At 33.2% G+C, this 24687-nt stretch overlaps 1 protein-coding gene across 2 annotated transcripts in view; it reads right to left on the reverse strand.

Moving 5' to 3' along the window:
* AIG1 (androgen induced 1) overlaps positions 1 to 24687 on the reverse strand; it is a 338507-nt gene that overhangs the window by 222198 nt on the left and 91622 nt on the right. For both annotated transcript variants that reach the window (XM_074309655.1, XM_074309657.1), the window contains exon 3: positions 4241 to 4342. In XM_074309655.1, the coding sequence (XP_074165756.1) occupies positions 4241 to 4342 (102 nt within the window). The remainder of the gene's footprint in view (positions 1 to 4240; positions 4343 to 24687) is intronic.

The following is a 24687-nucleotide window of genomic DNA, read 5'->3' on the forward strand; positions in this document are numbered from 1 at the left end:
TAATTCATGCTGTGATTTTCAGAATATCTATGTCATGGCTGTTCACAGCTCTATAATAACAATAATAATAACAGTCTACTCATCTGCAGTGTCTTTCATTCGAGATCTCAAAGCACTCATCAACATTAATTAGTTCTCTCAATAAGCAGAGACATTGTATCATTGTTGAGAGCTTCCTGATAACAGCAGTGATAATTGTCTACAATCTTTTCTGAGTTTAAATATTTATGGGTATTTATCTTTAAAATGTTTATTTGCTCCCCTGATGGTGCTTTAAAATTATGTTCAGCAGAAGTGAAGGGGCCCAAGATTCTATTTTTGCAACAAGAACTGAGCTCAGTAACAAGGGAAGAGAGTGAAGATAATAATCATACTTCTTGTCAAAAAACACTCCCTTTGTAGTTCCTGCATAAGCTCTCTGAAATAGTTCTTCTGCTGACCAGCCTTCTTATACCTTCCTGGCTAGGTCTTCATTGTTAAAATGCCCATCTTGACTGTAGCAGCCCAGTAGCTCCGCCACTACTTTTATTACTCATACCCCTCCATCCTTAGAATGTACCCTCCAGCTTTGGAAATACATTTGTTGGCAGCTGCTATTAACGTGAGAGTGTGTGTGTGTGTGTGTGTGTGTGTGTGTGTGTGTGTGTGTGTGTGTGTGTAATTGGCCAAGGGGGACGAAATAACAGGTATATTTTACCTGCACATATAGCACTTGCTAGCTACTTGGACAAATTCCTGGATGACTTTCTACTCCCTTTAAGAGGAAAAGAAGGGACACATTTGCAGGTGTTCCTGTTTTGAACTTGTGACAATCCTTAAGTGTTTGCTTGATTTTAAAGCAGTATGTGGAGGATGTTGATTTTTAAAAATTAAATGATAACCTTTAGATATATTATATTTCACTGTGTTCTCATGTGTTTTCTCACCCAACACTTTGAGCACCACAATGAAATGGGCACAGTCATTATTATTATTCCTATTTACAAATGAATAAACTGGATCTCAGAAAAGATAAATGATTTGGCCATTCCTATGACTGGTAAGTATCAGGTCAGTACTACAACCAGGTTTCCTACTCCTAGTCCAATAATCTTTGTTGGGAAAGTTTTCATGTTGTCATCAAGATTATAGAACTAGGATTGAGAAATCACCGCTTTAACTTCTGACTCCCCAGCCGTATCTCTCTTCTCACAAACAAATGAGATTCAGTTTTTAGCAACCTTGTTTTTAATCTAAACTCTGTTTTATTTTGTTTTTGTTGTTCCCACATTCTTAACAAGATCATAAACTTTATTTCAACCTTTTCTAATAGCTGAGGAAATCAAGGTCCAGAGAAGAAAAATGTTGTTCTTTTGTTTTTTGTTTTTTTTTCCCCCAAGGTAACAAGAAGAAATCAGGTTTGGAACCTAGTTCTTTGATTCTTTATGCTGTGCTCCAATTCTAAAAAAACTTTTATCATTGTTTTCTTGATGCCTTCTAAGAGAATGTCATAATGGCATTATGAATTGAATTTCCATTTTTGTAGTCCAAGATTCCAGATTGGTAATAAATAGTGTTGAGACCACACAAACTGTCTGGTTCTGCATCTGAGGAGATAATCAATGCTCTCCTGGAGGGATATGAATTCTCTTATCTGACAAAGGTATCCTCCAAGCACTGGAGAGTGTATGTTGATACTGTACTTTAAAAGAGGGGTAAATCAGTTCCCTTTTTACTGTTAAGTATAAAGATTAGACCTTCTACAATAGACTAAGACATCTTAAGAAGCAAAAGACTTAATCAGCATTAGTGACATGACACTCTAGTGTGTATCAACAGAGGTGAATGTCATCCAAAGGTTCACTTATGAGCTATGGAACAAGAATAGCAGAGGAAGTCTGTCCAAAGAACCAAGCAAAGTAAGGTTTGTGTTTCTCAACCTAGTTATCAAAATTGTCTGAAGTTTAGTTCTGAAAGCAGACACAGACTTAAGATCTGACGGCTGGGAATTTGATTAAATGAGATGACTGCCGGAAATATTCAGCCTCAGAAAAATGTACAATTGGAACTAACAGAAGTTGTGATCAACTCTTCAAGTTGATGGTTTTACATACAGTTTAGAGATACAGAAAAGGAGCCAAGTGGTAAAATAGTTGGAATGTTCTACCCTATAATGTAATTCCATTATTTTCTGCTAACCCCCCCCCCTCCATTCCTATCTTCCCAAGAAAGTAGCTACTAGTTTTAAACAGTAAAGCAGCAGACCAGGACTTCAAGAATGTCTTCACTTCACTAGGCAATGCACTTTGTTCATTGTAAATAGTTATACATCACTACTTCAAATTTGAAGATAATGCTATGGATGATGATTGTACCTGCACAGAGTTGAAATGATTAATTTATGAGCCATAGTTCTTTAGTCACTGAGAACATGGAAAAATTGTTCTTTCATTTGTGGCTGTTGTGGTCCTGTGCAAAATCTAATACTCATTGCAACTCTATATCTGAGGTTCAAGCTTGAGCTGAATTTTTTTTTCTAAGAAAGAGTATCTATTTTTCAAATGATCCATCCCAAATAATGTTTTCCAAAAGTCTACACCTTTATTGTAGAAATTCTCCTTCAGAATATCCTTAACATATTTCTTCTGTCCTCTTTATTTATAATTGTAAAAGTTCTATTTTTCCCATTAAAAGTGAACAAGAATGAACATGCATATGATTACAATCATAGGTATTGGTAGCCTTTGGGAAACAACACTATTCAAATCATACTTGTAAAGTGGGAAGAGTTTCATTATTGGTTGTAACATATTGGTTGATCCAATATGTTACTTCAGTCATTACACATGGCAGTTCCAGAATGCCATCATCAAACAAAATTATGATTTGTCAAAATTCATAGGATTTTACAAAAGAACAAAATAAGTGATGTCACTTAGTTCAACACTTTCATTTTATGGGTAACGAAATGAAGTCTTGAGAAATTAAACAGACTAATAAAAGCCATATAGCTAGTTAATGATACAATCTGAACTTCATCTCCTGACTCTTCATTCAAAGCTCTTTTCCCCTATACCATGCCACTTCCTGGATGCTCAGGAAAGCATAGAAACATGCCACTCTTTTGCAGGATATTGAGGACTGTCTTTACATGTATTTGGAAAAATAAAATATTATTAAAATAAAAAGAAAAAAAGGGGAAAAACATGCTAATCATTACATTGTGTTTTAGAAAGGCTTGGTTAAGTCTGTCTAGCACAATCATATATACAATTAATATTATGCACTACTCTTCTTAAAATAAACCAAAGTAGGGAAAGGTTATTTTATTTTGGTTGTATAACTTGGAGCTCTTCCTTTCCCCTATAATTTCTGTGATGCACTGTCCTTTTCACCAAAAGCATCCTGTGACATTTTCTAAAAATGGCTATGACCAAACTGCAGGCTTCCAAATAAATTTGATACAACAACAAAAACAGAAAATTTTCAAGCTCAAAAACTAAAGTAATAGGATAATATTAAGTCCCTCTGAAGACAATTTCCCTCCCTTAGAAATTGATAATGAAAAAACAATCATCCAACTCAAAGTGTGATTATATAATGATTATGATATCTAATAAACCAAAAGGGATGAGACTAAGAAAAAAAAAGTGAAAATCTCAGCGCCTATAAACTTCTCCAATCAGAAAAGAGCACTCAACAAACAGGGACTGGAAAAGAAAGTTCCAGTAACAAAGAAAGCCAAAGACATATTTCAAAGTTGCTACAACTCTTAAGAAATTATCCAACATAATTCTACTTTCAAAAGGATCCTAGTAATATTTCTGGGTGAGGGTAAAGGAGAGTTGATAAATAAAGAAAGGGATAGATTGAAGATGAGGCCTCATCTTTGTTCTGCATATACTAGTATTCAATCTGTAAGGTAGGAGGAGCTACTTTGATGTAAAAAAATTAAATGTTATCTCACAGAGACTGAACCAATTAGGTAGCATTTTATTAAATATGATTTCATTATATAATAAATAACAGCAGTCCTAAGATAGTATATATAATGGATCGATTTACTTAATAGTCTAATCTAATTTGTTGGACATTAAAATGGAAGATTTTTAAATTTCTTAATATTTTTCTTCCTTAATGATTATCCATTCTTTCATATATATCTAACAATAATCTATAAACAACAGAAATTCAAGCATGAGAAATATACTTATTAGCATATTTTAAAATATATATATAAAATCTGTTTTACTTTACTTACCATTCCATGGTTCAGCCAAGCAGGAATGAAATTATCAAGTAACTTCGGATAAACCATCTCTCTATCATAGATGTAGATGCTCCAAAACACAGTCACAACAAACTAGGAAAGGGACAAAAATAAATAAATTAATTAATGAGTATAAGCTGCACACAGTTTAATCAATTTCAACAAATATTTATTAAGAGACCTAAGTACAACACTGTATTGGGCACTCAAAGAAACAAAAATAGGATTCTGACTTCATGGAGCTTTTTTTCTAGTGAGAGATACAGAGATAACTAAAATGCAAAATAATATACAATCATGCAATATAAAGATATTTCAGAAAGATGAAGAGAAATTAATATGTGAGATTCACAGAGAAAAAAAATCATTGTAAACTGGTGGTATCAGGGAAGATTTCAGGAAGCAAGAGGTGTTTATCCAGGATTTAAAAGATATAAGTTGACTAATGCAGCAATTTGTTTTGCTTAAGTATGTATATTTGTAGCAAGTTTTGTTTTTCTTCCTTTATCACAGGGGAGAAGAGCAGGAGATGAGAGGGAGATAATTTAGAACTGAAAATAAAAGTAAGTTTTTAAAAGAAAGGATCTATGCAGATAAAGGGGAGGGGGAATATACTGAATAGAGTGTGGTTTAATTTGCCTGAAACTTAGTGTATATGTGGAATGAGACAATACTGGAAAAAAAATCACCATACTTGTCATTTTTTTTTCCCTGAGACTGGGGGTAAGTGACTTGCCCAGGTTCACACAGCTAGGAAGTATTAAGTGTCTGAGATCACATTTGAACTCAGGTCCTCCTGAATTCAAGGCTGGTGCTCTATCCACTACGCCACCTAGCTGCCCCATGCTTGTCATTTCTTATAGCACAATTATATTCCCTTATATTTATATACCACAACATACTAGAGAATGAAAGGATTTCAATAACAGGCATGAACCTTAAAGACAAGATGATATGCAATAGAGAGCCATAAAGACTTTTGAATGGAGGAATGGCATGACTAATTATTTTAAAGATATTTTTATTTATAACATTATAGTCACTGAAAAAATTATTTCTCATGGTTTTATTCACTTTTCAAATTTCTCTAAACTCATAATTCTCACCATTTATTTCAGCATAATAATATTCCATTATATGCCATATAACCTTTATATGTCAGATATTCACATACTACTAATTTGTTCAGTAATTCCCTAACTGATGGGAAACTACTTCTGAATTTTTAGTTATTTACTGCATTAAAAGTTCTTCTATGAATATTTTAAAGTAGCCTTTTATTTTTTCCAATTACATGTATAGATAATTTTAATATTAATTTTTAAAATTCAAATTCCAAATTTTAATTCCTCCTTCCCTTCCTTCACCTCTACCCTAAGATGGTAAGCAATTTAATGTAGCTTGTGTATATGCAATCACATGAAACATATTTCCATATTAGTCATTAATAAAAGTTATTATTAATTTTTAATTAGTCATGTAATAAAAGAAGAAACAGGCCAAAGGGGGGAAAAACATGAAAAAATAGTATATTTAAATCTGCATTCAAACTCTTATCAATTCTTTCTCTGGATGTAAATAACATTTTCCAGCATAAGTCATTTGGAATTGTCTTAGACCACTGTATTGCTGAAAAGAACTAAGTCATTCACAGTTGATTATTGTACAATGTTGCCCATATTATGTAAATTCTTCTCCTGATTCTGCTTCATTCTGCATCAGTTCATGTAAGTCTTTTCAGTTTTTTCTGAAATCATCCTGCTTGTCATTTCTTCCCACACAATCCTATTCTTTTACATTTATATACCACAACTTGTTTATCCATTCCCTAATTGATGAACATTTCCTCAATATATGATTCTTTGACAACATAAAAATACTTGATATATGTGTGTGTAAAGAAGAAGAAGAAAAAGAAAGAGAGAAGAGAAGACAAGAGAAGTGAAGAATATAGAGAGAAGAAGAAAGATAAAAGAAGAAGAAGAGGAGGAAGAGAGAGAGGGAGGGAGAGAGGAAAAGAGAGAGAGAGAGAGAGAGAGAGAGAGAGAGAGAGAGAGCTATTTGCCTTGATATTTTTGAAGTATATGCCTAGTAGTGGTATCATTGGATTAAACATTATATTTAATATGGTACCACATTAAATGGTAGCTAATAATAATAATAACTAACATCTATATAGAGCCCACTATGTGCCAGGGTTTGAGCACTTTACTATCAAAAACTCATTTGATCTTCACAGCATTCCTGGGAAGTGGATGTTATTATTATCACCATTTTGCATAAAAGGAAATTGAGGCAAACAGAGATGAAGGGACTTGCCCAGAGTTACAGAGCTATTTGAACTCAGGGTCTTCCTGACTCCAAGTCCAAAGCTTCATCCTTTAATTGCATTTAACTTGACAAAATAAAAAAAAATCATTTGAAGTTACAAAAAATATGGTAAATGAATGAGAAATGAGGATATTTTAAGAAATTAAAAACAGCAAAGTATTGTGCCACCTAGCTGTCTACTGCCAAACTACCTTCCAGAATGGGTCAATTAATTCACTCCACCAGCATATTTTTGTTTGTTTGAATCAGATGGGTCAATGATCCAACACTTTTCTCCCCCTTAATATTCCTCTATGAGATCAAACAATACTTCATTTCATGGTTTTTTACAAAGCATGTTCTAGGAGTTATGGCACAGGATCAAGAGACAAATCCAATGAATCTCTCTTAATTATATTGATTATGACAACACAAGTTTAGGCAAGTCATTTAATTTCTTCCCCTTAACAAGATGAGGATTTTATGAACATTTGCTGATTATTAATGTGCAATGTATGCACGTTAAAAATCAATTTTTTTTCCTATCTTTTTTAGTTTTTTTTGATGAGGTTATTGGGGTTAAGTGACTTTCCTAAGGTCACACTGCTGGGAAGTATTAAGTGTCTGAGGTCGCAACTGAACTCAGGTTCTCCTGACTCCAGGGCCAGTGTTTTATACCCTCTATACCATCTAGCTGTCCCATTTATAATATGATCCATTTTTAATAAAACCCCAATCACTTACATTTTATATTAATCACTTTGTAGCTTACTTCAGTCAAGATTTTAATATCTGAATGACATACACAACTTATTCAACAGGCCTTTTTATAGATAACTGGATTTTTAGCTCAGCTTTTTCCTATTGCCAATTGGCATTTCTTCAACATATGTAAACACATTAATATTATTTTGAGGAAACTAATCAGGAAAATCATTTGGTAAGAAAAATGCATTCTAAATATGAATAGAAATACTCTTTACATTATCCATGCAATTACTTTCTTTGAATACTGTGAATGATTGGGAATTAATGGTAACTAAATTTACAAAGAAAAGTTTTGTAAAAAATTCGATCCCCATAATATTAATCCTTTAACTCACATAGGACAGAGATTATCTTCACCTCCATTTTATTATACAGAAGTCCCTTTTTCATTCATGAGCTATGTCAGATTTCAGGTGAAGACTATGAATGTAATGATAACATAATGTCATTAATATTAGTCCTAATAATTTGAGATTATATGATTAGAGTTTAGGTTAAACATTATCTTTGTACTACATGAAGGAGGAGGTGGGATGTTTCTAAGCAAATTAATGCAATACTAGACATTTATAAGTTTAATTATAAGACCTTTCATTTCATTTCTCCAATGTGTAATTCAATCCAACTGAAAGTCTTACAAGATATAAAGCTATGTTTTAAATTCTGGAGATACAAAGATTCCAAAGTTTCTCAGTATGCTTACAATCTATATTCCACAATACAGATAAATATTATTCATTATGTGATATCTACTGTGGAAAATTATTTCTGCACATCTGATAGTTCAGTACTTCTCTATCCTCACATTATTGTCATATTTTTTGGTTTTTGACTTTGTATCCTCAGTCTAACACTCAGAAAAGATAAGACTATAAGGGGGACTGGACCTGTATTTCCAGGAGAAGCAGTTCACCTTACTAGCACAGGTCAGATCAGAGTAAAGGCTAGAGAACATTCTCTGCAACCTAAAGTGTTAGTTGCATAGAGCAAAGCTTCTTAAACTGTGGGTTGCAAACCCATATAAGGTCACCTAATTGAATATGGAGGTGACAACAAAATTATGATTTATTATCAGCAAATGTTTGGTTTTCATGCCAATTTTATATATGTAGATACCCAGGGTCACATAAAAATTTCTTAATGAAAAGTAGTTCTGAGTGGAAAAAGTTTAAGAAGCCTTGTATTAGAGCACTGGGGATAGAGTAGAGAAAGGAAGAATTTATTAGGTACACACAATGTACTTGGCACTTACTAAATACTTTAGTATTTGATCCTTATGATCAACCCTATGATGCTCTGACAGGTGGGGTCAAAAGTCACTTAGTAATGAAGGGAAAGGAAGGGGAAATACTAAGTATTTATACAGTACCCACAATGTGCTAGGCACTACACTAAGTATTATATAAATATTATCTCATTTGAACCTCACAATAACCCTGGGAAATATGTATTATTGTCATCCCCACTTTATAGTTGAGGAAACTGAGGCAAAAGTAGGGTTACACAGTAAGTGTGTGAGACTAGATTCTAATTCAAGTCTCCATGACTCCTAGGCCCAGCACTTTATCCATTGAACCACCTACCTGCTCTACTCACCGGTGTTAGCTACTGTCATGGAGGCTGTCCAGGTAGGATCTTCGAGATGTTTGTTTTTGCCCAAGGTCATATAACTAGTCATTGTTTGAGACTGGATTTGAACTCGGGTATTCCTGACTCCAAGCCCAGTGCTCTACTGTACTAATTCTAGGATTTCTAGCAAAGGAGTAAAATATAAAATAGCAGACAAGAAATAACAGCTCAAGGAAATAGCAGAGTCAAAAGGAAGGAATTCTTGTTATTAAACTAGAGGAGATCCTATACTCCAAAGAATTCAAAGGAAAAGAAAAAAGGCCTATAAGCACAAAAAAAATTTGTAATGGCTCTTTTTTTGTGGTGGCAAAGAATTGAACATTGACGAGAAGTCCATCATTGGTAAATGGCTGAACACGTGGTGGTGTATGATTGTGAGAGAATACTAATATGCTCTAAGAAATGTTGAGCAAGATGCTATCAGTAAAATCTCGGAAGATTTACATAAACTGATGCAAATTTAAGTGAGAAGAAGCAGGAAAACATTGTAACAAATATTGTATGGTGATCAACTGTGACTGATTTAGCTATTCTTAGCAATACAATAATACAAAACAATTCTGAAGGATTTATGAAAAATGCTATCTTTCTTCAAAGAAAGGACTGATAACATATGAATGCATATTGAATAATACTTTTTTATTGTTTTTAATTTTGTAATTAATTTAATTTTAAATTTTAATTTTTCTTTTGTCACATGGCTAAAATGGAAATGGTTTATATGTCTACACAAGTATAATCTATATCAAATTATTTGCCTTCTTAAAGAGGAGCAGAGGAAGGAGAAAATTTTAAATTCAAAATTTTAAAAATTAATATTAAAACATTTTTACATGTAATTGAAAAAAATTAAATTAAAATTCAATAAACTAAAGAAGACCTGAAAATGTTTGCAGCTATAGAGAAGACAGCTAGTGGTAAGATGCTAAAAATAAAAGAGAGATTGATCAATGGAATAAGGTCACAAAAATTTAAAAAAAAATAAAAACAGGAGGAGAGGGGATAGATTGAGGCCCACATGGAAGAGATGGCCTTGGCAAGAATAAGGAGAACCCTATCCTCTGAGACTGGAATCAAAAAAAGACAAAGAGTGAGAGAAAAGACTGAATAATTTTCAGATATAGAGGAAGGAAAACGAGGGAGATCACAACATATGGCCTCAAATGTTTTCAATAAAATAGGAGGTGAGATCATCTCCTAGAGAGCAGAATTGAGTATTTGAGGACAGAGAGTTATTTGGAGAAGCCAATACAGGGGAAAAATAGGCTGTAGTGGAAGACTTTTTTTTTTTTATTTTAAACAACTCTCATTTAAAAATTATATCATTTATGTTATTCTTACATTTTAATTAGAGAAGATACCACAGGAACTATAATGGAAAGATCACTAGATTTACAGTACAAAAACATGAGTTCAAATTTCAGGTCTTCTAATGTACTATCTCTGTGTCTTTAATAAGCAAGTGATAACCTCTCTGGGGTTCAACTATACTTCTAAGCTCCCTTCTACTTCTAAAACCTATGATCCTCTCTTTAGGAATGCTTGTTTTACTGTAGGAAGGAGGATATAATAAAGCTCCCTATTTCTTGGGGCAAGGGAAAAGACTATATTTTGCAAATCAGACAGCATTTCCCACTCCCTCACTCCTTCTTACTTCTAAATAGTAAGTTTAATCTTAAATTTTCATGCTGCTTATAGCAACTTCTTAACTGAAAAGCCATCTTCTATTGTGGGGATTTTTAGAAGTTTATTTATTGCATAAAACCTTTACTATAGAATATATTTCCTACAGAAAAGTCATTTCTTATGAGATCTTATCAAGAAATATGTACAACAAACACATTTGCTGTGTTCATGAACATAATAAGCATTTTTCCCTTAGTGACAGTCTTGGAAAGTTCATATCTGCATAGGAACTAGATCTGTGATTGCAATAATAGAGGGAAATCCTGGGAGAAGCAACTCACTTTACCAGTACAGGTGGGGATCCTTCTTAGCTATTAAAGTCTTAAAAGATCTGCCTAGTAAAGTCACTGAGAAGTGACTTGCCTAAGGGTCACATGGCCAAGATATGTATATGTTCATGGAACATGTATGCATTCATTCACTTAACAGTTAATATGAGGACTTATAATGTAATAGACATCATACTTAGTACAGTTTTGATATTAAGGTGAATAAGATTAGTAAGACAAGTATAATACTAGACACAATGTAATAAGTACAATAAGATAAAAGCAAAATGATCTAAAAGGTCAGATAAATAACATATGGTTAGAAACAAAAGAAAACTTCATAAGGGAAGTAATGGCATTAAAATTGGCCTTGAAAAATGAGAACTTAAAATAGAAAAGATGGGAAATAAGCCATTTCACAGAAAGGAAAAAGTACAGTCAGGGAATCACTGAATATTATAATTGAGGAAAAATACAAATTTAAGGAGAATATCAAAGGAAGGAGTTTTGTTGGGAAAAATCACAGAAATAAAAATGGAACAGCAAAACAATCTGCTGACACTATGAAAGAATTTTGTGAAGAAACTGAGAATCAACAGTGACAAATTATAAAGAGAAGTAAAGGATGCTGAGGAACTAAAAGAGATCATATGGTAAGCAAGAGTTTATTGGAAAAAGTTTATTGGAAATATTCAACTTGTCTCTATCAGAATGGCAAGATCAAATCCATATAAGTAGAGGATGAAATAGAAGTGTAAGTAGAAAGTATTCCTTCTAAAATTGTGATGGCAAGAAGGAAGGAGAAAGATAGTAGTTATAGATGAATCCAACATTCAAGATGGATTTGAAATGGATTTTAGAAAGCAATTTCCAAAAGTTACTAAACTGTGCATACCGTTTGACTTAAGTTTTTTCCTCATTGTTTTCAATGAGGAAAAGAATGATTATGGAATATGAACTGAATGAAACAATAAATGGCTAATAGGAAGGAAATTTGAGGAACTGAAGGACACAACAAGGAAACATAGGTCAAAGAGACTTAAAGGAATAGAAAAAAGGCAGGGCAAAGGATCATTAGTCAGAAGGGATTAATGTCATTATTTTGGATTTTGGAGGAAAGACAGTTCTGAGTGATGGTAGATTCAAAGGCTAGTGTTAAATGTTCCTCAAGTAAAAAAAGTAAAGACTATTGATATTCACAAAGTGGAGAAATGAAGAGGAGAAATTAGAAGGACAATCAGAATGGATGATAAGTACAAAGAGAGTAATAAAAGTGCACAGGATGAGAGGAAGATGATAATCCAGGTAGTGAAATCATTTTGGAAGGCAAAGTTAGTAGGTTATAGTGTGGGATTTGAGGTGATACAACATATACAGTTGAGTGATGATTTGGTATTATGGTCTGGAAAATGCAATGAGGATTAAGAAATATGCCTGTCTTTCCTCTTTATGCCATGAGCTAATGAATTGGAAGAGCTTTTCATTGGAAATGTCTATGAGGGAAGTAATGATATATTAGGGAAAAGACAGGTTTCCATTAACGTGGAAAGGAGTATTTCTGCAGATGATCAAAGAGGTTGCCTAGGATATATTGGAGTTCTGTAGGAGTTTACAACAGAGGTAGATGGAACAGGCCTAAGGAATAGGAATAAGGAATTTAATGGCAAAGAGAACATAAGAGAAGATAGCATTGGTATCTAGGAAGGCAAATAGGGCTAACGGCTGAGAGGAAGAATGGAGGGTTATATTATTGATAGGGAATCAATGACTACTTTGAAGAGCATTTTTTTATTATTCTAATTGTTTGCCTGTGTGAACCTGTATTCCATGTAATCATGGAGATTCCAAAAGATATTTCACCACAGTCATTTTTTTTTAATTCCTGGGTAACTCATTTATTAAACTCACACTCATCTCATAACATAAGAACCAGGATGGTAAAGTAATAAGATACTGGAATTGGAGTCAAAAGGTCTGAATGCATGTCCAGGTTATGTGTCATACTGGACCCCGGATAAATCACTATGCCTTACTTCATCTATAAAATGAACAAATTATTCTAGATTATTTCCAAGTACCTTTCCATCTCTGATCCATGATTATTTGTAGATATCATTCATAGGCTCACTCACTAGACTGATTCAGGTTCATCCAGTTTGCAAAACTATTTCCATGCATCATAGGCCAGTGCCGTATTTCTGGAAATTTACTTTTATTATTATTTCTGTAAAATAGCTATTACTACTCATATAAATATGAAAATTATTTAGCCCACCATTAAAACTACCATTATGGATTAGAGAGTACAACAGTTCTTAAGGGCTATGCCAACAGGATGTAAATTTTAACAGGTCCTATACCAAGCTAAAATGGCTTTGAATATCATAGATGTGGGCTAGATTAGCAAAGTCTGAGAGTTTCATCACCAGATTGGCTAGAAAGTAATGTTATTCCCATGTTCTAACACTTAGTACAGTACTTGGAACACAAAAGAATCTTAATTTGCTGAATTGACTCATCACACTGACACACTGAAGAAATCACAGATCCCTGAATTCAATATAATTATATCATAGTTATCTGTTACCTATTATCTGGGATATAATCTAGACATATAGCTTTGGCTTCCAATGTGAAATACTACTGTAGTAGTCGTGATGGTAGTGGTAGTAGTGGTGGTAGTGGTGATAGTAGTAATAATAGTAGTAGTAGTATTTTGAGACCAGGCCTCCCTATCTCACTGTTCAGCATAGGATTTTCAGTCTAATATTTCTGTCCTAGTCTTCTTTAGGCAACCTAGCAGGTCTCTTCTCTTGAGGGCTCACCATATTGGTATTGGACTTAGCACCCTATTCTGAGTTCAAGTGATCCCTCAGTCTCAGACTCATCATAAATAAGGATTGCAGATGCTCCTCATCATGCTTGCCCCCATTATAAATTACAAGGATCATATACTTTCCTGTCAATTAGATAGGTCCAATTTGCTGTGGAGTTGGTTAGTTTTGTCCAGTGAATCACCAGGATAAATGAAGACATAAATTGTTTTAGATATGATAAGAGTTGGTAAAATGAAGATGACTGTCAAGAAAATAAAGTCTCATCATCTAAATCATGACACTAATCTATCAGGAGAAAAAGCTATCCAAATAACCTGGTGATCAAATTATTCCCTTGATAAATACATAGTACATAGTTCCTTGACCCTCCTACATGCTTATCCTCTTAATATGATGGTCCTCACTAAAAATAAATTTGAACCCTATTATCAGGGCATAGGGATGTGACAAAAATAAGTTGTGTTGGACAGACTAAGTGATTTTGAAAGAGTACACTACTTTGTACAGAAGACCCTTCTTTGTGCCAATATAAGCTGCCCATCCAGTTCTTATCAAGCACCTGTTCCCTCAAATGACTTCTGGCCAGAAGTGGCATAATGTACTTGAAGAGTCAGTGAACGAAAAAGCACAGTCATTCTTGGACCATTCAGGCTCTCTCAATGAAGTACTGCATTGCACCGAAAACCTATTTGAACTCTGAGACCATTAGAATTCCATAGAACAACTAAACTCATCATTTATCTTTCATCAAGAATCCTCATTTATTAACATGTCATTTGAATTCCAATGTAATCAGTAAAAATATTGATGTAAACCAGTTGTGGGCTTCTTTTCCTCCAAAAACAGTAGCTTCATTATTAGCCTTTGCTAGCCCTCTCTGGGATTAGGGTAGAAAGGAGAAGGTAAAAGAGAAGAAAAAGGATGAAAAAGGGAGAAGAGAAAAAAAGAGATAAAAGGAGAGAAGAGTAAGAAAAGAGAAAGGAGCGAAACAATAACAAGATAAACACAAAGAGATAGATACATAGATAGAAAAAAAAAGAAACAGAAAAGAGAGAGGTAGAGAAAAAGCAATAAAACAATTAAAGAAAGAGTGATAATGGGAAAAGAAAAGAAAAGGGGAGAGACAAAAGAGGGTAGAGAGGAAAAGAAAAAAGAGCAAAGGCAAGAGATTTCTTCAATAAAAAGGCTTATCTGCTGTTTAAATCAGAAAATGTCATTTAGAGAGATTAAGAAAGTAGACTTTAAGGTAATGTGTCTCAGAAGCCCAAATTTCGTGGACAGCAAAAGTTCTAACTTAAAATTCAAATTATAGGGATGCAGCTAAGAAGGCAGAGAATAGACAGGCCTTTATCTGGCTCTTCCAGGTGTCCCTCAGAGCAATACAAGATCAAGCCTCTGAATGTTTTTTTGAAGAACTTCAGAAAAGGTCTGTTTCAAAAGGGCATTTTGATTTTTTTCAATCAAAAATGGAAAAATAGAAGAAAATGTAAAATACCCCATTGGAAAAACAATTGACCTGGAAAATAGATTTAGAAGAGACAATCTAAGAATTATTGGACTTCCTGAAAACCATGATGAAAAAAAGAGCCTAGACATCATCTTATAGGAAATCATCAAGGAAAACTGCCCTGATGTCCCAGAACCGAGGGTAAAACAGCCACTGAAAGAGTTCACCAATCATCTCCTGAAAGGGACCCCAACATGAAAACCTCAAGGAACATTGTAGCTAATTTTCAGAATTATCAGATCAAAAAAAAAGTATTTCAAGCAGCCAGAAAGAAATAATTCATATATTGAGGAGCCACAATCAGGATTACCCAGGACCTAGCAGCTTTCACTTTAATGTATTGAATGGCCTAGAATCTAATATTCCAAAAGGCAAAGGAATGTGTATTATAGCCAATAATAATCAACTATCCAGCAAAATTAAACATTATCTTTCAGGGGAAAAAATGGACATTCAATGAAACATTTATTTCTGATGAAAAGACCAGAGCTGAACAGAAAATCTGATCTTCAAGTACAGAACTCAAGAGAAGCATAAAAAGGTGAAAAGGAAAGGGAAAAAAGTAACTTTCTTTTTAAAAGTTAAAAAGCTTACAGTCTTATATGGAAAAATTATATGTTTAACTCTTGAGATCTGTATCTCTGTTAATATACTTGGAGGGTGCAGGTATAATTTGGTTTCATTGTAATTATGTAAAAAAGAAACTAGACGAGGAAAGAGAATTCTACTGGAAGAAGAGGAAAATGGAGTTAAATCAGGGCATATTACTTCTCACGAAGAGGCAAAAAGACCTATTAAACTTGAAGGAAAGAGGGGAGGGGGATGAGCATTATGTGAATCTTATTCTCATCAGATTTAACTCAAAGAGAGAATATCAGACATATTTAGCTTCACAGAGAAACTTGTCTCACCCTATAGGGAAGTAGGAAGGGAAAAGAAAGGAGAAAGTTAATAAAAGGGAGAACATAAACAGAAGGGGAAATATATAAAAAAGAGAGGTTTGTAAAAGGGGAGGGCTGTTTAAGGGAGGTGATAGTCAGAAGCAAAATACTGGGGAGGAGGAAAAGAAAGCATAACTTGGGAAAAACAATATGGTAGGAAATACCCAGTAATTTTAACTGTGAATGTGAATGGGATAAACTCTCCCATAAAAGAGAACCCGATAACAGAATGAATTAAAAGCCAAAATTCTGTAATATGTCATTTACAAGAAACACATTTAAAGAAGGATAATATATTCAGAGTAAAAGTAAAAGGCTGGAACAGAATCATTTATTCTTCAGCTGAAGTAAAAAAAAAAAAAAAAAAAAAAAAAAAAAAAAAAAGCAGAGGTAGCAATCCTGATCTCAGATCAAGCAAAACAAAAACAGATCTAATTAAGAGATAAGAACATTAACTACACCTTGCTAAAGTGTACCATAGTTATTGAAGTAATATGAATACTAAACATATACACACCAAGTGGTATAGCATCCAAATTCATAGAGGGGAAGTTAAGAGAGCTACAAGAAGGATTAGACAGCAAAACTATACTAGTAAGGGATCTCAAACTTGCTCTCTCAGAACTAGATAAATCAAACCACAAAATAAATAAGAAAGAAGTTAAGGAATAAATAGAATTCTAAAAAAGTTAAGTATGATAGACCTTTGGAAAAAATTGAATAGAGATGGAAAAGAATGTAGTTTTCCCCTCAGCAATACATAGAATTTATACAAAAACTGATCACGCATTAGGACATAAAAAACTCAAAATCAAATACAGAAAGGCAGAAATAGTAAATGCATTTTTTCATATCATGATGTAATAAAAATTACATGCAATAAAAGGTTAGAAGAAAATAAACCAAAATTTTATTGGAAAGTAAATAATCTAATCCTAAAGAATGAGTGGGTAAAACAACAAATCATAGATACCATCAATAATTTCATCCAAGAGAATCACAATAATGAGACATATACCATATCACAATAATGAGAAATAAACCAAAATTTATGAGATGCAGCCAAAGCAGTTTTTAGGGTAAGTTTTGTATCTCTAGATGCTTACTTGCATAAAATAGAGGAAAAAAAAGATAAATGAATTTGCATGCAACTAAAAAAGCTTTTTAAAAAAGAGCAAATTAAAAACCCCCAACTAAATAACAAATTTGAAATTCTGAAAATTAAAGGGGAGATTAAAAAAATTGAAAAAAAAACTATTGAATTAATAAACAAAACTAAGAGTTAGTTTTATTTAAAAAAACCAAAATAGGTAAATTTTTAGTTAATTTGATTAGAAAAAAGGAAAGAAGAAAATTAAATTGTATCAAAAATGAAAAGGGGTGACTTTCCCCCAATGAAGAGGAAATTAGAGCAATAATCAGTTCTTCTGCCCAACTATATGTCATTGAATCTGATAATCTAAGTGAAATGGAGGAATACTTACAAAAAGTATAGATTGCCCAGATTAACAGAAGAAGAAATAAATTACTTAAATTCTCCCATTTTAGGAAAAAAATGAATAAACTATTAATCAGCTCACTAAGAAAAAAATCTCCATGGCCAGATGGATTTACATGTTAATTCCATCAAACATGTAAGGAACAATTAATTCCAATACTATACAAAATATTTGAAAAAATTGGAAAGAAGAAGTCCTATCAAATTCTTTTTATGACACAAATATGGTGCTAATAACTAAACCAAGTAGGGTCAAAACAGAGAAAGAAAATTATAGACCAAGTTACCTAATGAATATTGATGCACAAATCTTAAATAAAATATTAACAAACACATTACAGCCAGTTATTTTCAGGATTAATATAATATGACCAAGTAGGATTTAATACCAGGAATGAAGGGCTGGTTCAATATTAGGAAAACTATTAGCATAATTGACTATATCAATAATCAAATTAATAAAAATCATATAATTATTTCAATAGATGCAGAAAAAGCATTTGACAAAATCCAGACCCATTCCTATTAAAAAAAACTAGAGAGTATAAGAATAGATGGCGTTTTCCTTAAAATGATCAGTAGCATCTATCTGAAACCATCAATAAGCTTTATATATAATGGTGATGAAATAGAGCCATCCCCAATAAGATCAGAGGTGAAACAAGATTGCTCACTATCACTATTACTATTTAATATCGTATTAGAAATGTTAGCTTTGGCAATAAGAGAAGAAAAGGAGATTAAAGGAATTAGAGTAGGTAATGAGGAAACCAAACTATCATCTATCTCTATAGATGATACCATGGTATACTTAGAGAATCCTAGAGAAGCAACTAAAAAACAATTCACAACTTTAGCAAAGTTGCAGGATATAAAATAAATCCACATAAATTATTAGCATTTTCATATATTACCAACAAAGTCCAGCAGCAAAAAATACAAAGAGAAATTCCATTTAAAATAACTGTAGAGAGGCAGCTAGGTGGCGCAGTGGATAGAGCACCAGCCTTGAATTCAGGAGGACCCGAGTTCAAATCTGGCCTCAGATACTTAACACTTCCTAGCTGTGTGACCCTGGGCAAGTCACTTAATCCCAGCCTCAGAAAAAATAATAATAAAAATAAAATAAAATAAAATAACTGTAGATAATATAAAATATTTTGCCAAGGTAAAATCAGGAACTATATGAACACAATTACAAAATACTTTTCACATAAATAAAATCAGATCTAATCAACTGGAAAAATATCAAGTGCTCATGGGTAGGCCGAGGAATAAAAACAATAATATTGGAGATCATTATTGAATACAAAATGGATAATTTTGAATATATTAACTTTAAAAGTTTTTTTATACAAAAAAAAACTCAATAAAGACAAGAGTAGAAAGAAAGCAATAAACTGGGGAAAAGTTTACATTCAAAGATACTGATAAAGCCTCATTTCTAAAAATAAATAGAGAATTGACTCAAATTTATAAGAACTCAAACCATTCTCCAATTGATAAATGGTCAAAGTATATGAACAAATAATTTTCTTTTTTTTTTATTTAGAATTTTTTTTCACAGTATATATGCATGAGCAATTTTTCTCCACAACATTATCCCTTGTATTCATCCCTCCAAATTATCCCTCCCTCCCTCCACTCCCTCCCCCCGATTACAAGCAATCCCATACATTCTACATGTGTTACAATAAAACCTAGATACAATATATGTGTGCAAATACCATTTTCTTGTTGCACATCAAGTACTAGACTCCGAAGGTACAAGTAACCTGAGTAGACAGACAGTAGTGCTAACAATTTACATTCACTTCCCAGTGTTCCCTCTCTGGGCGCAGTTATTTCTGTCCATCATTAATCAACTGGAAGTGAGCTGGATCCTCTCTATGTTGAAGATATCCACCTCCATCAGAACACATCCTCATACAGCACTGAGGTGTACAGCGATCTTCTGGTTCTGCTCATTTCACTCAGCATCAGTTGATGTAAGTCTCTCCAAGCCTCTCTGTATTCCTCCTGCTGGTCATTTCTTACAGAGCAATAGTATTCCATAATCTTCATATACCATAATTTACCCAACCATTCTCCAATTGATGGGCATCCATTCAACTTCCAGTTTCCCTTCTTTAGTAATTCTTTGGGATATAATCCCAATAGCAGCAATGCTGGGTCAAAGGGTATGCACAGTTTGATAACTTTGGGGGCATAGTTCCAAATTGCTCTCCAGAATGGCTGGATTCTTTCACAACTCCACCAACAATGTATCAGTGTCCCAGTTTTCCCACATCCCCTCCAACATTCATCATTATTTGTTCCTGTCATCTTAGCCAATCTGACAGGTGTGTAGTGGTATCTCAGAGTTGTCTTAATTTGCATTTCTCTAATCAGTAGTGATTTGGAACACTCTTTCATATGAGTGGATATAGTTTCAATTTCATCATCTGAGAATTGTCTGTTCATATCCTTTGACCATTTATCAATTGGAGAATTGTTTGATTTCTTATAAATTAGGGTCAGTTCTCTATATATTTTGGAAATGAGACCTTGAACAAATAATTTTCAGATGAAGAAATTGAAACTATTTCTAGTCATATGAAAAAGTGTCCTACATCACTACTGATCCTAGAAATGCAAATAAAAACAACTCTAAGATATTACTATACACCTCTTAGATAGGCTAAGATGACAGGAAAAGATAAGGGCTAAAGTTGGAGGGGATGTGGGAAAACTGGGACACTAATATGTTGTTGGTGGAGTTGTGAACTGATCCAACCATTCTCAAGAACAATTTTGAACTATGCCCAAAGGGCTATCAAACTGTGCATAACCTTTGATCCAGCAGTATTTCCACTGGGCTTATATCCTAAAGAGATTATAAAGGAGGGAAAGGAACCCACAAATGCAAAAGTGTTTGTGGCAGCCCTCTTTGTAGTGGCAAGAAACTGAAAACTGAGTGGATATCCATCAATTGGAGAATGACTGAAAAAGTTATGGTATATGGATGTTATGGAATATTATTATTCTATAAGAAATACTCAGCAGGATGATTTCAGAGAGGCTTGGAGGGACTTACATGAACTGATGCTAAGTAAAATGGGTAGAACCAAGAAGGAAATCATTGTATATGGCAATAGCAAGATTATACTATGATAAATTCTAATGGACACGCCTCTTTTCTACAATGAGATGATTCAAGACCAGTTCCAATGATCTTGTGATGAAAAGAGCCATCTGCATCCAGAGAAAGGACTGTGGGAACTGAGTGTGGATCACAATTAGCTTTTTCATTCCTTTTGTTGTTTTCTTGCACTTTGTTTTCTTTCTCATTGTTTTCCTTTTTTGATCTAATTTTTCTTGTGCAGCATGATAATTGTAGAAATATGTATAGAAGAATTGCACACGTGTAATATATATTGGATTACTTGCCATTTAGGAGAGGGAGTCGGTAGAAGAGGGAGAAAAAATTTGGAACACAAGGTTTTACAAGGGTGAATATTGAAAATTATTCATGCATATGTTTTGAAAATAAAAAACTTTAATAAAAAAATTCAAATTACAGGTATGCCTAAACTGAAGATTATAGTCTGCCTGAAAAAAAAATACAAAAATGGAAAAAAATGAATTTGGCTTCTTTAACTGAAATATAAACCTGTTTTTCTGAGTCCACGTGATGCCAAACACCAGGTTTGATGCCTATGGGGACAAAATTTAAATTCTATTTTTGATTTTGTTACTTTGGCCTCTGATCTTTTTATACTCTTATTAAAGGTTAATTCTTCCCATATTTGTCCTATTTCTGTAGTATAACATTTGGGTATATTTGGGTATATTTCCTTTTTTTTTTTTTTTAATTTTTTAATTTTTTTTGGGGGGGTATATTTCCAACTGCAGTATCTATGTCTTTATACATTAAAACCTATAAGAGCTAAGATGAGTAAGATGTGATGAAATGATCACTTCCAGAGTACATATTATTTATGTGCATTTGTTTATATATGTTGTATATGTTATATACATATACATTCTATTATAGTATTATATATAATATTCCATATTATATATATTCTATTATATATGTAATAATGTATGTACATATGTATGCATATAAATTTAAATACACATGTATATATAGTAGTACCATATACACCTATCCATGAAATAAAGTTCTCATAACTATACTAAAGCCAAGAACTCACCATCACTAATAAAAAAATGACTGTATATAACATTTGAACATTTAACAAAATTTCTTCCTCCCAATAAATCTAAGGTCCCTTCCAGTATTGAAAATGAGATTTTGTTAAAGGCTTGACAACTCATCTAATTGTATACTATGTCACAAAGTTGTGAAGATTAAGTGAGACCATGTAGGGAAAAGTGTTTTGTAAACCTTAAAGCTCTATCAATCCCAGTTATTATTTTTTTGCCACCTAAACAAAATGAAGAACAGAAGTCATGAGTGGGAATGAAAGAAGCATTTTTATGAATCAAGGGAAGACAGAAAATGCATTGTCTGGATTACTTTATTTATATATTAGTTATTTGTGAATAACTAATATATGTGCTTCCAAAAATGTTTTCAGGTGGTAAGTTAAACAAAGTAACATGAAAATGAAGAGAGACTGTGATAATTTTTTGGCATCCTAATGAAATACCTTTTCCTTGTAACTATATACTTCAGGATAGTGTGAATTATCTTTTTTCCCCCTGCCAAAACCTGATTTTCATATTTGGCACCTTTGGAAAGCTTCCTCTATTCTGATGGGTAAATTGCTACTATCCACATTGATGTTAGTTTTCCCCAGATTCTCCCTTTATCATCTCCTATTTCCATCTTGGTATCTAAAGTGTAAAATAAGAGGTCATTCTCTCTCCTCCAGCTTTGTATTTATTAATACTAGTTAAATGCTGTCAGTTCCTTGAAGGTGTTGCATTCTAAGAGACCTAAAAAGACACATATCAGAATCTCATCAAAGACCATTGTTTGGATACAATGATGAGATTTATAATAACACAAAATAAGGTCCAGGTGTTCCCTTCTCTCCACCTCTGTTCTCAGACAATAACAAGCTCTATAACAAAACATGAGTAGCACCTTTTATAGATTAGTATGCCCGAGAGTAGCATAGCTAGTCCTGGTGTTGAATGCTGGATCCAACAGCATAAAGATTTAATATGAATCAAGAAAGGAATTGAAAACATTATGTTTTTTTTTAAAAAAAAAATTAAAGGGCAGGGGGTTGGGAACATTTGTATTATTTCTTCTTGCTGTCTTCTTCACTCAGCTAGAAGTACTTAAGGCTATTCCTGTATCAGTTTCTCTTGGGGAATAGCCTATACATTCATTCCTCTTGTAAGCAAGGAACGTGACTAACAATGAAGACAATTAAACTGTTAGAAAAAGTAGCATGTGCATACCTCTATGGGGAGGCAAAAGGAGATGGACATAGGGAGTTGTGTATGTTGAGGTAATTGGAGTTTACTTCAGTAACAGTCAACCAGATATGTTCTCTATCCCTTTCACATCACACTTAAGGCAAGTGGACATTCCCATTTCTAAGCGGGCCCTAGGGCACTGTTTCAGAGGGTGAAACAACTGAGCAAAATATGCACCATAAAATTACTCAGCAATGGATAGTGCCAGTAGCATAGCCATCTGAAAGCCAAGAAACTACTTTCTTCCCTTGTTTGGGAGGTGGGTTTGTCCATTCAAAATCACCTATAAGTGACCTATAAAGTAATTTTTTTTTAAACTAAATTTGATTTGAAAATGAAGATGTGCTTATCTTGCTTCCATTTCACCTCTCCTTCCCCACATACTGAGAAAGCAAGCAAAACATGTTCCCGAATTGGTCATGTCAAAAAAAAAAAATAAAAAAGTCTCAGCATGTGGAATCCATCATGATGGGCATCATTTTACAACGGGAATCTTCTGGAATTGTGTTGATTATTGTGTTGATTGGAGTTCCTAAATTTGTCATTGGGCAGGTAGGTGTCACAATGGATAGAATGCTGGGCCTGTATTCAGGAAGACTGATCTTCCTAACTTTAAATCTAGCTTCAAACACTTAGTAATTGTGTGATACTAGACAAGTCATTTCACTCTGGTTGCCTCAGTTTCCTCATCTGTAAAATGAGCTAGAGAGGAAATGACAAATCACTCCAATATTTTTGCTAAGAAAACCCTAAGTGGGATTATGAAGAGCCAGACCCGACCGTAAGTCTGTCAGAGTAGTTTATCTTTATATTTCTGTCCTTGTATAAATTGTTCTTCTGATTCTACTCACTTCTCTAAAACATCATACAAGTTTTCCCAAGTTTCTCTGAAATTGTCCTCTTTGTCATTTCTTACAGTATAATAGTATTCTAGAACATTCATACACCATAACTTATTCAGCTTTTCTCCAAGTGATGATACTTCACCCAGTTTAATTATAAACATTCTAAGAAAAAAATGAACAGAGAATAAATAATACAAATACTTAAGTTATACTTTGGGTATGAATCTCTTGGGAGTGGAATGATTATTCAAGAAAAGGCTAAAGAAGAGCAATCAAAAACACTAACCAAAAAAACCAAACCAAAACAAAACAACAACAACAACAACAACAATAACAAAAACAAAACAAAACAAACAAAAAAACAAAACAAAACAGTGATTAGATGAGCAGTAAATGTAATAGAAATTCCATTTTTTCCCATAATTATATCCACAGTTTTGGCTAACCTAAGCAAATGTTGTTCCACAAATTCCCAGAAAATATAAAGTGAAGATAAAGTCTAATTATGATAAAAGGCTGATTCAACAGGAGAAAGGTATGGCATGAGGTATATAATGGTAAAGAGGTAAGTAATTTCCTCTAAACAATACATAGGCTAACCACCTGATACCTCAGACATTGCCTTGTCAAAGATAAGAATCAATTCTTAAATAGTATTGACTATGTGATCTTGGGTAAGTCAGTTTAGCCCATCTGGACCTTGTTTTCA

Source organism: Sminthopsis crassicaudata, chromosome 4, assembly GCF_048593235.1.
Source record: "Sminthopsis crassicaudata isolate SCR6 chromosome 4, ASM4859323v1, whole genome shotgun sequence".
Classification (NCBI taxonomy): domain Eukaryota; kingdom Metazoa; phylum Chordata; class Mammalia; order Dasyuromorphia; family Dasyuridae; genus Sminthopsis; species Sminthopsis crassicaudata.